General features: G+C 38.1%; 1 protein-coding gene across 2 annotated transcripts in view; it reads right to left on the reverse strand.

Annotated features, from left to right (window-relative positions):
• Positions 1-13966, reverse strand: part of SHQ1 (SHQ1, H/ACA ribonucleoprotein assembly factor) — a 167230-nt gene extending 153264 nt beyond the window's left edge. Inside the window, exon 1 of one of the 2 annotated variants that reach the window (XM_019717052.2) lies at positions 13708-13966. In XM_019717052.2, coding sequence (XP_019572611.2) covers positions 13708-13850 — 143 coding nt within the window. In that variant the 5' untranslated portion in view covers positions 13851-13966. The remainder of the gene's footprint in view (positions 1-13707) is intronic. The other variant, XM_088798545.1, reaches the window with a different exon arrangement.
• Positions 13967-14450: the final 484 nt, after the last annotated feature.

Genomic DNA, 14450 nt, shown 5'->3' on the forward strand with positions numbered 1-14450 from the left:
GGCCCCTGACCTAAGGAGTAGTGTCAGATTACAGAGGAGCCATAGCACTCGGGATTTGGGAAGACCCGGTGTGCAGCTCTGACCCAGGGAAGAGGCTGGGAAGAGTGTGACACAGCTAGGCTGGGAGAGTGAAGACTCCTTCATCCCGAGCCCCTACTCATTCAGGCCTACCTAGGGAAGGGCAATTACAACTGTGGAGATACTCCCACGGATCAGCAGTAGGCGGCAGACACACCTCTGGGCTTTCAGCACCTCAGAAATCTCCTGCCCTCCACACACACACACACACACACACACACACACACACACACACGGAAGAAGAGCCCTAAGACTCAGGGGAATTGGACACCGGGTTGGTGGTGCTACTCTCAGTGTGCATATGTGCAGGCAAGAGCAGAAACTGCACTGACTTTGTAGAAACTACGATCCAGACCCCTCAGCCCCACGCATCTAAATCTGCAGTCCCAACGTCACTCTGGGCACCAGGTGAGGGGCTCTGCCTGCACAATATACAGAGGACTCTTTGGTACAGCAGAGGACAACCTGGAGATACTTGGTGGGCTTAAGCCAAGACTGGCGCTGCTTTTTTTCTTTTGTTTTGTTTTTATATCTTTGATATTTTTGCTTGTGTTGAATGTGGGTTACCGGTTGTTTTTATATGTGAATATATTTGGTTTTTTCTTTATTGTTATTGTTGTGCTTGTGCTTGGACATTTGCTTTGTTCTGAAATTGTCCTACACCAGGGACCAGCTCAAGAGGCACAAGATTCAACACACTCAGAGGTCAACTCCAGACCAAACCAGAGTACTACCGGGTTTGACCTACAAGTGACACACCCAGAGGGAATTCTCTACAGGCACAAGAGCCCATAGGGGCCAAACCTCATTTGAGCTGTCACCCCTCACGCAGCAGAACATCCACTGTGGTCAGAGCCAAGTCTCACAACCAATCAGCCTAGGAGTTAACCCCACCTACTCACAAGCGAAAAGCAATTAAAGATTTTCTTTAACAGGACAATATACACAACACAAGAGTCACCTTTGGAGCACACGCAGAGGAGAAGAATGAAGTGGTGCAAGTCACATATAAAGGACACATACTACATAAGATAACCCAGCAAAAAACTAAGAAGTCTAGGGGATCTACTTAATACATCGAAGCAAACACAGAGAGACCGCCACAATGGGGAAAAAAGAAACATGTCCCAAATAAAAGGAAAGAAGAAACCTCTAGATTTGGAACCAAATGAAATAAAGGTAACCAACCTATCAGAGACAGAGTTCAGAACACTGATGATAAGAATGTTTAAGGAGCTTAGAGACGACATAAAGAAGGATAGAGAAATCATAATGAACAACCTGTTAGAACTAAAGAATACAATAACTGAAATAAAGAACACACTTGAAGGAATTACCAGCAGGTTAGATGAAGCAGAGGATCGAATCAGCGACTTAGAAGACAAGTTAGCAGAGATCACCAAAACAGAAAAACAAAAAGAAAAAATGATTAAAAAAAAACAATGAAGATGGTTTAAGAGACCTCTGGGATAACATCAAGCGCAACATGCACATCAGAGGAATACCAGAAGGTGAAGAGAGGAAGCAAGAATCGAGAACATATTTGAAGTAATAATGTCTGAAAACTTCCCTAACCTGGTGAAGGAAACCGACATACAAACCCAGGAAGTGCAGAGAGTTCCAACCAGGATGAACCCAAACAGGTCCACACCAAGACACATTATAGTTAAACTGGCAAAGGTTAAAGACAAAGAGAGAATCCTAAAAGCAGCAAGAGAAAGACAGCAGGTTACATACAAGGGAACTCCTTTAAAACTATCAAATGACTTTTCTACAGAAACACTGCAGGCCAAGAGGGAGTGGCAGGAAATACTCAAAGTGATGGAAAACAAAGGCCTACAACCTAGATTGCTTTATCCACCAAGGCTGTCATTTAAAATTGAAGGAGAGATAAAGAGCTTACCAGAAAAGAATAAGCTAAAGGAATTTATTACCACCAAGCCAGCATTGCAGGAAATATTAAAACGGCTTCTTGTAAACAGAAAAAAGATGAAAACAATCTAACTACAAATTTAAAAAACAGCAATAACTATGTACCTATCAATAATCACCTTAAATATAAATGGATTAAATGTTCCAATCAAAAGACATAGATTGCTGAGTGGATAAGAAAGCAGGATTCTTGTATATGCTGTATACAAGAGACTCACCTAGAATCAAAAGACGCACACAGGCTGAAAGTGAAGGGTTGGGTTAAGATATGTCATGCAAATAGAAATGAGAAAAAAGCTGGAGTTGCAATACTTATATCTGACAAAATAAAGACTTTAAAATGAAGACTATATTAAAAGACAAAGATGGGCACTATATAATAATAAAGGGACCGATCGGACAAGAGGACATAACCCTAGTAAACATCTATGCAGCCAACATAGGAGCACCTAAATATATAAAACAGATATTGACTGACATAAAGACAGATCAACAGTAACACTATCATAGTAGGGGACTTCAACACACCTCTGACAACAAGGGATAGGTCTTCAAGACAGAAAATCAATATGGAAACAACAGCCTTAAATGATACATTGGACCACCTGGATTTAATTGATATTTTCAGAGCATTTTACCCCAAAGCTGCGAAATACACGTTCTTCTCAAGCGCACATGAAACATTTTCCAAGATAGATCACATGTTAGACCACAAAACACGTATTGATAAATTTAAGAAAATTGAAATAATACCAATTCTCTTCTCTGACCACAGTGCTATGAAATTAGAAATCAACTACAGGAAAAAAAACTGGAAGACACACCAATTCATTACATGTTACCAAATAATGAATGGGTCAACCACGAGATCAAGGAAGAAATCAAAAGATATCTCGAGACAAACGAAAATGAAAACATGATGACCCAAAATCTATGGGATGCAGCGAAAGCAGTCCTAAGAGGGAAATTCATAGCATTACAGGCCTACCTAAAGAAACAAGAAAAATCATTAATCAACAGTTTATCTTCACACTTAAGGGATCTGGAAAAAGAACAGCAAAATAAGCCAAAGGGAGTACAACGAAGGACATAATAAAGATCAGAGCGGAAATAAATGAAATAGAAACCAGAAAAACAATACAAAAGATCAATGAATCCAAGAGTTGGTTTTTAGAGAAGATAAACAAAATTGACAAACCTTTAGCCAGACTCATTAAAAAAAAAGAGAGGACCCAAATTAATAAAATCAGAAATGAAAGAGAAGTGACAACAGATACAGAAATACAAAAACTTTTAAGAAATTACTATTAGCCAACAAATTTGCCAACATGTATACCAACAAATTTGACAATCTGGAAGAAATCGCCAATTTTCTAGAAGCATACAACCTTCCAAGGCTAACTCAAGAAGAAACAGAAAACCTGAATAGACTGATTACCACCAGGGAAGTTGAATCAGTAATCAACAATCTCCCAACAAATAAAATCCCCGGACCAGATGGCTTTACAGGTGAAATTTACAAAACGTTCAAAAAAGAATTATCACCTATTCTCCTCAAGCTCTTCCAAAAAATCCAGGCGGGGAGGCTCCCAAACACTTTTTACAAGGCCACTATCACTCCGATCCCAAAATCAGACAGAGACACTACAAATAAAGAAAACTACAGGCCGATATCTCTAATGAACACAGATGCAAAAATCCTCAACAAAATATCAGCGAACAGAATTTAGCAATATATTAAAAAGATCATACACCATGATCAAGAGGGATTCATTCTTGGTATGCAAAGATAGTTCAACATCCGCAAATCAATTAATGTGATACACCACATTAGCAAAAATGAAAAATAAAAATCATATGATCATATCAATAGATGCAGAAAACACATTTGACAAAATTCAGCAGCATTTATCATAAATACCCTTAAGAAAGTGGAAATAGAGGGATGATATCTCAACGTAATAAAGGCCATAAGCTAACATCACACTCAATGGGGAAAAGTTACAACCATTCCCCTTGAGATCAGGAACAAGGCAAGGTTACCCACTTTCTCCACTTCTATTCAACATAGTGCTGGAGTTCCAGCCACAGCAATCACACAAGAAAAAGAAATAAAAGGCATCCAAATTGGTAAGGAGGAAGTAAAACTGTCATTATATGCAGATGACATGATACTATATAGAGAACCCTAAAGATTCCACCAAAAAACTCTTAGAGCTGATACATGAATTTAGTAAAGTAACAGGATACAAAATTAATATTCAGAAATCAGTTGCATTTGTATATACCAATAATAAAATAACAGAAGGAGAAATTAAGAAAACAATCGCATTTACAATTGCTTTAAAGACTATAAAATACCTGGGAATAAATTTAACCGAAGAAGTAAAAGATCTGTACTCAAAAAATTATAAGACCCTGAAGAGAGTAACGAAAGAAGATACAAATAGATGGAAACATATACCATATTCATGGATAGGAAGAATTAATATAGTTAAAATGCCCGTACTGCCTAAGGCAATACACATATTCAACGCAATTCCTATGAAACTACCAAGGACATTTTTCTCAGAAGTAGAATATATAATCCTAAAATTTATATGGAACCATGAAAGACCCCGGATAGCCTCGACAGTCTTGAGAAATAAGAAAAAACAGTGGGAGGTATAACAATACCTGACACCAAATTATACTACAAGGCTACAGTAAACAAAACAAAACAGCATGGTACTGGCATAAAAACAGACACATAGATCAATGGAACAGAATAGAGAGCCCAGAAATACATCCATGTCTATATGGTCATTTAACCTATGACAATGGAAGCAAAAATTTACAGTGGGGTAAAGACAGTTTGTTCAATAAATGGTGCTGGGAAACCTGGACAGACACATGCAAAAAAATGAAGCTGGACCACCGTCTTACACCATATACAAGAATAAACTCAAAATGGCTTAAAGACTTAAATGTGAGATCTGAAACCATAAAATTCCTAGAAGAAAATATAGGAAGAAGCTTTACAGACATTACCTGGAGTAAGATTTTTACTGATATATCCCCTGGGGCAATGGAAGTAAGGGAAAAAATAAACATGTGGGATTACATCAAACTGAAAAGTTTTTTCATAGCAAAGGAAACCATCAAAAAAACAAAAAGGGATCCTACTGAATGGGAAAGATATTTGCCAATGATGTATCCGATATGGGGTTAATATCCCAAATTTATTAAAAAAACTCACTCAACTCCTAAAAAACCAAACAACCCAATTAAAAAATGGGCAGAGCACATGAAGAGACATTTTTCTAAAAAGGACATACAGATGGAAAACAGACATATGAAAAAACGCTCAACCTCACTAACCATCAGAGAAATGCAAATAAAATCCACAATGAGATACCACCTCACCCCAGTGAAAATGGCCATCATCAATAAATCAACAAACAACAAGTGCTGGCGAGGATGTGGAGAAAAGGGAACCCTTGTACACTGTTGGTGGAATTGCAGTTTGGTGCAGCCACTATGGAAAAATCACTGGGGTGATTACCACCTCACCCCAGTGAAAATGGCCATCATCAATAAATCAACAAACAACAAGTGCTGGCGAGGATGTGGAGAAAAGGGAACCCTTGTACACTGTTGGTGGAATTGCAGTTTGGTGCAGCCACTATGGAAAACAGTATGGAGGTATCTCAAAAACCTGAAAATGGAACTACCTTATGATCCAGCAATTCCACTCCTAGGTATGTATCCGGAGAAATCCAAAACTCTAATTCGAAAACATTTATGCACCCCTATGTTTACTGCAGCACTATACACAATAGCCAAGACATGGAAAAAACTGAAATGCCCATTGGTAGATGACTGGATTAAGAAACTGTGGTACATTTATACAATGGAGTATTACGCAGCCATAAAGAAGAAATGTTACCATTTGTAACAACATGGATGGACCTAGAGAATATTATGTTAAGTGAAATAAGTCAGACAGAGAAAGACAAATACCATATGATCTCACTTATATGTGGAATCTAAAGAAAAGAATAAATGAATAAACTTATCAGAAACAGTCTCAGAGTCATAGAGGAAAAACAGAGGATTGCTAAATGGGAGTGGGGGAAGGAATAAGGGACAAGGTTAGGGGATTAGAAAGCACAGTCAGTAACCACAAGATTGCCACGGGGTTATGAAAGTCAATTGGGGAATGTAATCAATAATGTTGTAAAGATTTTGTAGGGTATCCGATGGACACTTGTCTCATTAGGGAGACCACTTCAGGGAAGATGTAGTTGCCTGATCACTGCACTGTACACCTGAAGCTGAAGCTGAAGAATAATGAATGTCAACTACAATTTTATATATATATGAATGAAGCGGAGTACAGCTTTAGGAATAGAGACAGTGGAAATGTAATGGCTATGTGCGATGTCAGAGGAATAGTGGATGGGAGGAGGGGGGTTGTCACTGTGTGAGGGATATAAATGATAAATGTCTAACTATTACATGTTTTATGCACCTGAAACTAATAAAAAAAATAGTCAAGAAAGAAAGAAAGAGAAAGAAGGAAAGGAAAGGAAAGGAAAGGAAAGGAAAGGAAAGGAAAGGAAAGGAAAGGAAAGGAAAGAAAGAAAGAAAGAAAGAAAGAAAACAAGGACCAATGCACATGCTATCTACAAGAGACTCACCTGAGATAGAAAGACAAACACCAACTGAAAGTAAAGGGATACAAAAATATTTTATGCAAATGAAAGGAGAAAAAAGGTGGGGTAGCAATGCTTATATAGGACCGATTAGACTTTAATATTAGACTTATTATAAAGATTATAATAAGAGACAAAGAAGGACATTACATAATAATAAAGAAATCATTTCAACAAGAGAACATCACCCAGTAAATATTTATGCACCCAACATAGGAGCGCCTAAATATACAAAGCAAATATTGACTGACATAAAGGCAGAGATCAACAGTAACACAATCATAGTAGGGGACTTTAACAGCCCATTGACACCAATGGATAAATTTTCCAGACAGAAAATCAACGTGTAAACAGCAGCTTTAAATGGCACACTAGACCCGAAGAATTTAATTGAGATTTTAGAACATTTCACCCCAAAGCAGCAGAATATACATTTCTTTCAAGAACACATAGAACATTTTCCAAGATAGACCATATGTTAGGCCACAAAACAAGTCTCAATAAATTTAAGAAGACTGAAATCATATCAAGTGTCTTCTCTTGCTACAGTGGTATGAAACTAGAAATCAATTACAAGAAAAAAACTGAAAAACACACAAATACATGGCGGCTAAATAACATGCTACTAAATAATGAATGGGTGAACAATGAGATAAAGGAAGAAATTAAAAGATACCTTAAGACAAATGAAAATGAAAACAAAACAACCCAAAAACGATGGGACCCAGCAGAAGCAGTCCTAAGAGGGAAATTCATAGGAATGCACGCCTACCTCAAGAAACAAGAAGAATTTCAAATCAACAGTTTATCTTTACAGCTAAGGGAACTAGAAAAACAACAGGAAAAAAAGTCCAAAGGGAGTACAAGGAAGGAAATAATAAAGATCAAAGCAGAAATAAATGAAATACAGACTAAAAAAACAATACAAATGATCAATGAAACCAAGACGTGGTTTTTTGAAAAGATAAGCAAAATTGACAAAACTATAACCAGACTCATGAAAAGACAGACAGACAGACAGACAGACAGAGAGAGAGAGAGAGAGAGAATCAAATAAATAAAACCAGAAATGAAAGAGAACTAACAGCAGACACCACAAAAATACCAAAAAAAAAAACCTAAGAAAATACTATGAGCAACTATACGCCAACAAATTTGCCAATCTGGAAGAAATGGATAAATTCCTAGAAGTATACAATCTTCCAAGACTGAATCAAGAATCATAAAATCTGAACAGACCAATTACGACCCATGAGACCAAACTGGTAATCAACGAGTTCCCAACAAACAAAAGTCCTGGACCAGATGGCTTCACAGGTGAATTTTACCAACATTCAAAAAAGAATTAACAACTTTTCTCCTCAAACTGTTCCAAAAAATCCAAGAGGAGGGAAGGCTCTCAAGCTCATTTTACAAGGCTACCACTGTCCTGATTCCAAAACCGAAAACATTACAAAAAAAGAAAACTACAGGCCTATATCCCTAATGAAGACACATACAGAAATCCTCAACAAAATATTAGTTAACCGAATTCAGCAATACCATTAAAAAGATGATACACCACAATCAAGTAGGATTTATTCCCGGTATGCAAGGTTGGTTCAATATCCGCAAATCAATTAACTTGATACACCACATAAACAAAATGAAAAATAAAAATCATATGGTCATATCAACAGATGCAGGAAAAGCATTTGACAAAATCCAGCATCCATTTATAATAAAAACTTTCAGCAGAGTGGGAATAGAGGGAACATATCTCAACATAATAAAGGCCATATATGACAAACTCACAGCTAATATCATACTCAGTGGGGAAAAGCCAAAAGCATTCCCCTTAAGTTCAGGAACAAAACAAGGATGCCCACTTTTATCACATTTATTCAACATAGTACTGGAAGTTCTAGCCACAGAAATCAGACAAGAAAAGAAATAAAAGGCATCCAAATGGGAAAGGAAGAAGTAAAATTGTCATTGTTTGCAGATGACATGATACCATATAAAAAGAGCCCCAAAGATGCCACCAAAAAACTATTAGAACTGATAATAAATTCAGTAAAGTATCAGAATACAAAATTAATATTCAGAAATCAGTTGCATTTTTATATACTGATAACAAATTATCAGAAAAAAAATTAAGAAAACAATTCCATATATAATTGCATCAGAAAATAAAATAAAATACTTAGGAATAAACATAATTAAAAAAATAAAATACCTGCATTTAGAAAATTGTAAGACATTGAAGAGAGAAATTAAAGAAGATACAAATAAATGGAAACATATACCATGCTCATGGATAGGAAGAATATAGTTAAAATATCTGTACTACCCAAAGCAATATATAGATTCAATGTAATCCCTATCAAAATACCAATGGCATTTTTCACAGAACTAGAAAAAATAATCCTAAAATTTATATGAAACCATAAAAGACCTGGAATAGCCATGGTAATCCTGAGAAAGAAGAACAAAGCTGGAGGTATCACATTACTGATATGAAATTATACTACAAGGCTATATAGTAAGCTACACAGCATAGTATTGGCATAAAAACAGACACATAGATCAACAGAATAGAGAGCCCAGAAATAAATCCATGCCTATATGGTCATTTAATCTATGACAAAGGAAGCAAGAATTTACACTGGGGTAAAGACAGTCTGTTCAATAAATGGTGCTGGGAAAACTAGACAGATATATGAGAAAAAAAAAAATGAAACTGGACCACCTTCTTATGCCACATACAATAATAAACTCAAAATAGATTAAAGACTTAAATATAAGACCTGAAAACATAAAACTCAAAGAAGAAAATATAGGAAGTAAACTCTCAGACATTACTCTTAGTAATATTTTTACTGATATATCCCCTTGGGAAAGGGAAACAAAAGAGAAAATAAACAAATGGGACTACATCAAACTAAAAAGGTTTTCACAGCAAAAGAAACCATCAGCAAAACAAAAAGACATCCTACTGAATTGGAGATATTTGCCAATGATACATCTGATAAGGGGTCAATATTCAAAATTTATTTTTTAAAAACTTATACAATGCACTCCAAAATAACGAACAATCCAATTAAAAAATGGGCAGAGGACATGAGGAGACATTTCTCCAAAGAGGACATACAAGTGGCCAATAGACATATGAAAACATGTGCAACATCACTAATCATCAGACAAATACAAATAAAAACCACAGTGAGATACCACATCATTCCTGTCAGAATGTCTATCATCAATAAATCAACAGACAAGTGTTAGCAAGGATGTGGAGAAAAGAGAACCCTCATGCACTGTTGGTAGGATTGTAATTTGGTACAGCCACTATGGAAAACAGTATTGAGGGTCCTCAAAAAATTTAACATAGAACTACCTTATAACCTAGCAATTCCATTTCTGGGTATCTATCCAAAAAAATCCAAAACACTAATTTGAAAAAAATACATGTACAGTGGTACCTCTATTTTCGAACGTAATCCATTCCAGAAGACCATTGGAGTTCTGAAACGTTTGAAAACAGCCAACAGCTAGGCCTCAGGATCCTGCACTCAGCGGACGCCATGTGACATGTTCTACTTCCGAAGCGTGTTCGAAAACAGAAGCATTTACTCCCGGGTTTCTGGTGTTCATAAACTGAAATGTTCGTCAACAGGGACATTGGAAAACCGAGGTACTACTGTACTCCTGTGATTACAGCAGCACTATTCACAACAGCCAAGATATGAAAATAACCGAAATGCCCTTCAACAGACGATTGGATAAAGAAATTATGGTACATTTATACAATGGAGTATTACTCTGCCATAAAAAATAATGAAATCTTACCATTTGAAACAACATGGATGGACCTAGAGGATATTATGCTAAGTGAAATAAGTCAGACTGAGAAAGACAAATACCCTATGATCTCACTTATAGGTGGAATCTAAGGAGAATAAATGAACAAACAAAACAGAAATAGACTCATAGATACAGAGAACAAACTGATGGTTGTCAGATGGGAGGGGGGTTAAAGGGCTGGGTAAGAAAGGTAAAGGGATTAGGAAGCACAAATTGGTAGCTACAAAACAGTCACGGGGATGTGGTGTGCAGTAAGGGGAATATAGTCAACAATGTTGTAAAACTGTGTGGTGTCAGCTGGGTGTTGGACTGGACAAGGGGAATCACTTCATAAGTCGTATGGATACCTGGCCACTGCACTGTACACCTGAAACTAATATAAAATAGTATTGAATGTCAACTATAATTAAGTATATATATAATCATGGGATATAAAGTACAGGAACATAGGGAATGTAATAATCCATGGCATTGTAATAGCTATCTACAGTGTCAAATGGGTAGTAGACTTGGGGGGTTTATCACTTTGTGAGGGGTGTAAATGTCTAATCATTATGTTGTTTTGTAGATCTGGAACGAATAACAAAAAAAGAAAAAAGATTTGAGAGAAAAAAAAAACGTAAGCTATTATTAGCTCCCTTCTCCTAGATTCTTTGTAAGTATAAATTCTTACCATGAAATAGTAAAATCATATTTGTTCACAGATATGCCTCCTCTGCTAGACTCTCAATTCCTCAAGGAGAGGGGTGAGATTTTATTCATCTTTGGTGTGCTGTAGCAAACTGTATTTTCAACAAAGATGGCCCATCTCACATCACTGCTTCAAACGTGGTGGTGGTGGGGGGGGTCAGTGTTCACTCCCTTTCTTCTAGAACTGTTTTAACCAATACGATACGATAGAATTGATTGTGATTTCTGAAGTTAAGTCATAAAAGGTGATATGGATTCTCCCTTGCTGGCTGGAATACTCACTCTAGAAACTTTTAGCTATCCTGTTTATTCTCCAACTCCCTGAAGGAATCACAATTTAGACCATGCGAAGAGACCACACAGGGAGGTCCTAAGACTACAGGAAGAGAGATACCCTCCCCAACTTCACCACGCCAGTCCTCAGCTGCTTAGGCCCTTCTTGTTCCAGATCCAGCCATCATGTGATCACAAATGAATTAAAGACCTCAATTCAGAAGAGCCCAGCCAAGTCCTTATCAAATTCCTGACACACAAAAACCAGGGAGTTAATTAAATGATTATTGTTTTAGACCATTAAGTTTGCTCGGTTATCCAGCAACAATAACTGGAACAGCAGGCCCTTAATAATACCTACTATGTATTGAATACATGGTTAATTACCAGACATGGTAATAAGAACTATGTATGCATTATCTCAATCCTCACATCAACTTTTTAAGATCATTAATAGCAGTCCCATTTTACAAATGAGAAAATTGACACGGAATAATTTGCCCAAAATCACAGAACACCAAATGTGCTGAGCCTCAGGTGTACCCAATTCCCACGCCTCTGAATGGATGAATTTGTGTAAAGAGTACTCTAAATTGTTTCACACATTACCTCTTATTTTGTCTTTATCAAAACTCTGACTTAAGCAAAGTGATTTTTACTCTGAAATTTTTATTTTATTGTATTTATTTTATTTTACAAACCTATCTTACTTAACAACTTTTCTCTGAGCCTCTGATCCCTCATCTATAACATGGGTAAATGACAGAACCTACTTTGTAGGACTGCCCTAACACCAAATGAGATGATCCACGTAAAGCACTAACCTGGAGTAAAAATCCAATAAATCTTTGCTATACCATCATCAGCATCTTCTCATTCTTCATATCTTGGCTTAAATATCACCTCTTCAGAAAGGCTTTCCCTGGCTACTTTACATAAACATTGGATCCCTTTTGTTCTCTATCACTGCACTTTATTTCCCTTCAGAGCACTTACTATGATTTGTAGTTATATGTTTACTTGTTTGCTTATTATTTTTCTCTCCCCACTAGAATGTAAACCACCTGAGGCACCACTACATCTCCAATACTGAAAACAGAGCCTGGTATATACCATAGACTTGATACATAAATAAAGATATAAATAAGGACAGAAATAGATAAGTGCAGCATACTCAAGTAGGTGGATTAAGTTTGGGCCTAGTGGGTATCTGAGAAAAACTGGTTCAGGCCCAGTGAAGGAACAGCTTGATTCTAGAGGAAGGTTTGTATCAGGAAAGTACTAGGGCAGGAAAAGTAGGGTGGAGCTATCTTTGAAAGAATGATCAGGAAAATGGATGTTACCTCCTAGGAAAGGGGACTATTGACAATGTTTAAGAAGAATAATCTGGCAGTGTCCTCTGTAACATGGGGCTAATAATAATAATGCCTATCTCCGAGGTCCACTGTCAAGATTAAATGAGATAATGAACATAAAGCATTTAACGCACTGCTTGCCCCTCCTCTCACATGGAATGTGAATCGTGGTAGCTGTTACTACTGTTACACTATGGTTCTGCAGGGAGAAAAATGCAAACAACAAATGCTGAAGGCTCCTAGCCGAGACTTGGGGGACGACAACCACAGTCAAGGGGCAAAACCAGAGAAGCAGCAGATAATGAGGAAGTAGGAGAACGAAGCTACTTGGGTGTCATGGGGGCCACGGAAGGCGAGAATTTCAGGAAGAAGGGAGAGGTCAGTCAAGAGGTGGATAAACAGAACGTGGACTAAGAACAGTCAAATGCAATGGTCAGTTGGGAAGTCAGCGCGCGCTGTCCTGGGGCAAGGAGGACTAACGCAGAGCGAAATAAAAGAACAGGAAAAGGAAGGGACGGGAACCTGGGCGACAGGACGGAAACTGGGAAAGTGACAGAGGCCCAAACGCCACTTTTTAAAGTGGCTCCGAAATCTCTCTAATGTGGAGATTTAATAAGTTTTAAGATGAGCTTCGGCAGCATCTAGAACGCACATCTACAAGAGTTCACTGCCTCAGGCACCTAAAGAAGCTGCGGGGGTCTCGGAAAAAGGCAGTGGTGAAATCGAGAAGCGCTCCCTCGTTCTTTCATCCTCTCTGGATAAGTAGTTGTCGAACGAGTGAATGAATGAATGAAGCCCCAAAACACCCTTCCCGTGGCCAGATACGCAGGACTCACCTGAGAAAATACGGCTTGGCATAGAACTTGAAGTCGACCCCCTTGAAGTAGACGTCAAACTCCGAGACCCGGGCGTAGGGCACGCGGATAGCAATAGTCAGGAAGTCGGGGTCCTGGCTGAGGTCGAACGCCGGGGTCAGCATTGCCGCGCCGGACTCCGGTACCCAAGTCAGTCACTGTCTCTGCGGCCACGATCTCACCACTCAAATTCTCCAAAAAATACCCACGCGCAGACACTCGTTCGGTGAGTCACAGCGCTTCCGGCTCAAGGCGGAAGTGCTCGTGCGTGAGCGAGGAAGTCCCGCCTCTCGCCCATCTCCGTGGAGACGGGACGCTGTTGGTGGAGAGATGGAGAAAGGGAGTGGCGAGTGGAGCTTTGTGCATAGGTATTGAACCCAGAGCGTAACTTGGAAGAACATGGACAAGAGTCCACCTTAGACCCACCAAGCCTCTTTAGAGGTTCTTAGAGATGATTTTAACAGCACTGGCTTTGCAGGTAGGCAGACCTACTTTTGAATTCCTTCTTGGCCACTTCCCAGCTGTTAAGACCATTGGAAAGTTACAAAAGTTCTCTGTGCTTCACATACCTCTTCTATAAAATGAGAATAATACTAGGATCTAGCCCCATAGAGATACTGTGAGGATAACATGAAAATATGTAAAGCTCTAACAACGTACCTGTCAAGTTGTCGATGCTCGATGTGTTGGATCAGTCACCACAGCAGCATCCTCCTTACTGTGGT

This window comes from Rhinolophus sinicus, chromosome 5 (assembly GCF_057876585.1).
Source record: "Rhinolophus sinicus isolate RSI-liver-muscle chromosome 5, RSI-T2T, whole genome shotgun sequence".
NCBI classification, from domain to species: Eukaryota; Metazoa; Chordata; class Mammalia; order Chiroptera; family Rhinolophidae; genus Rhinolophus; species Rhinolophus sinicus.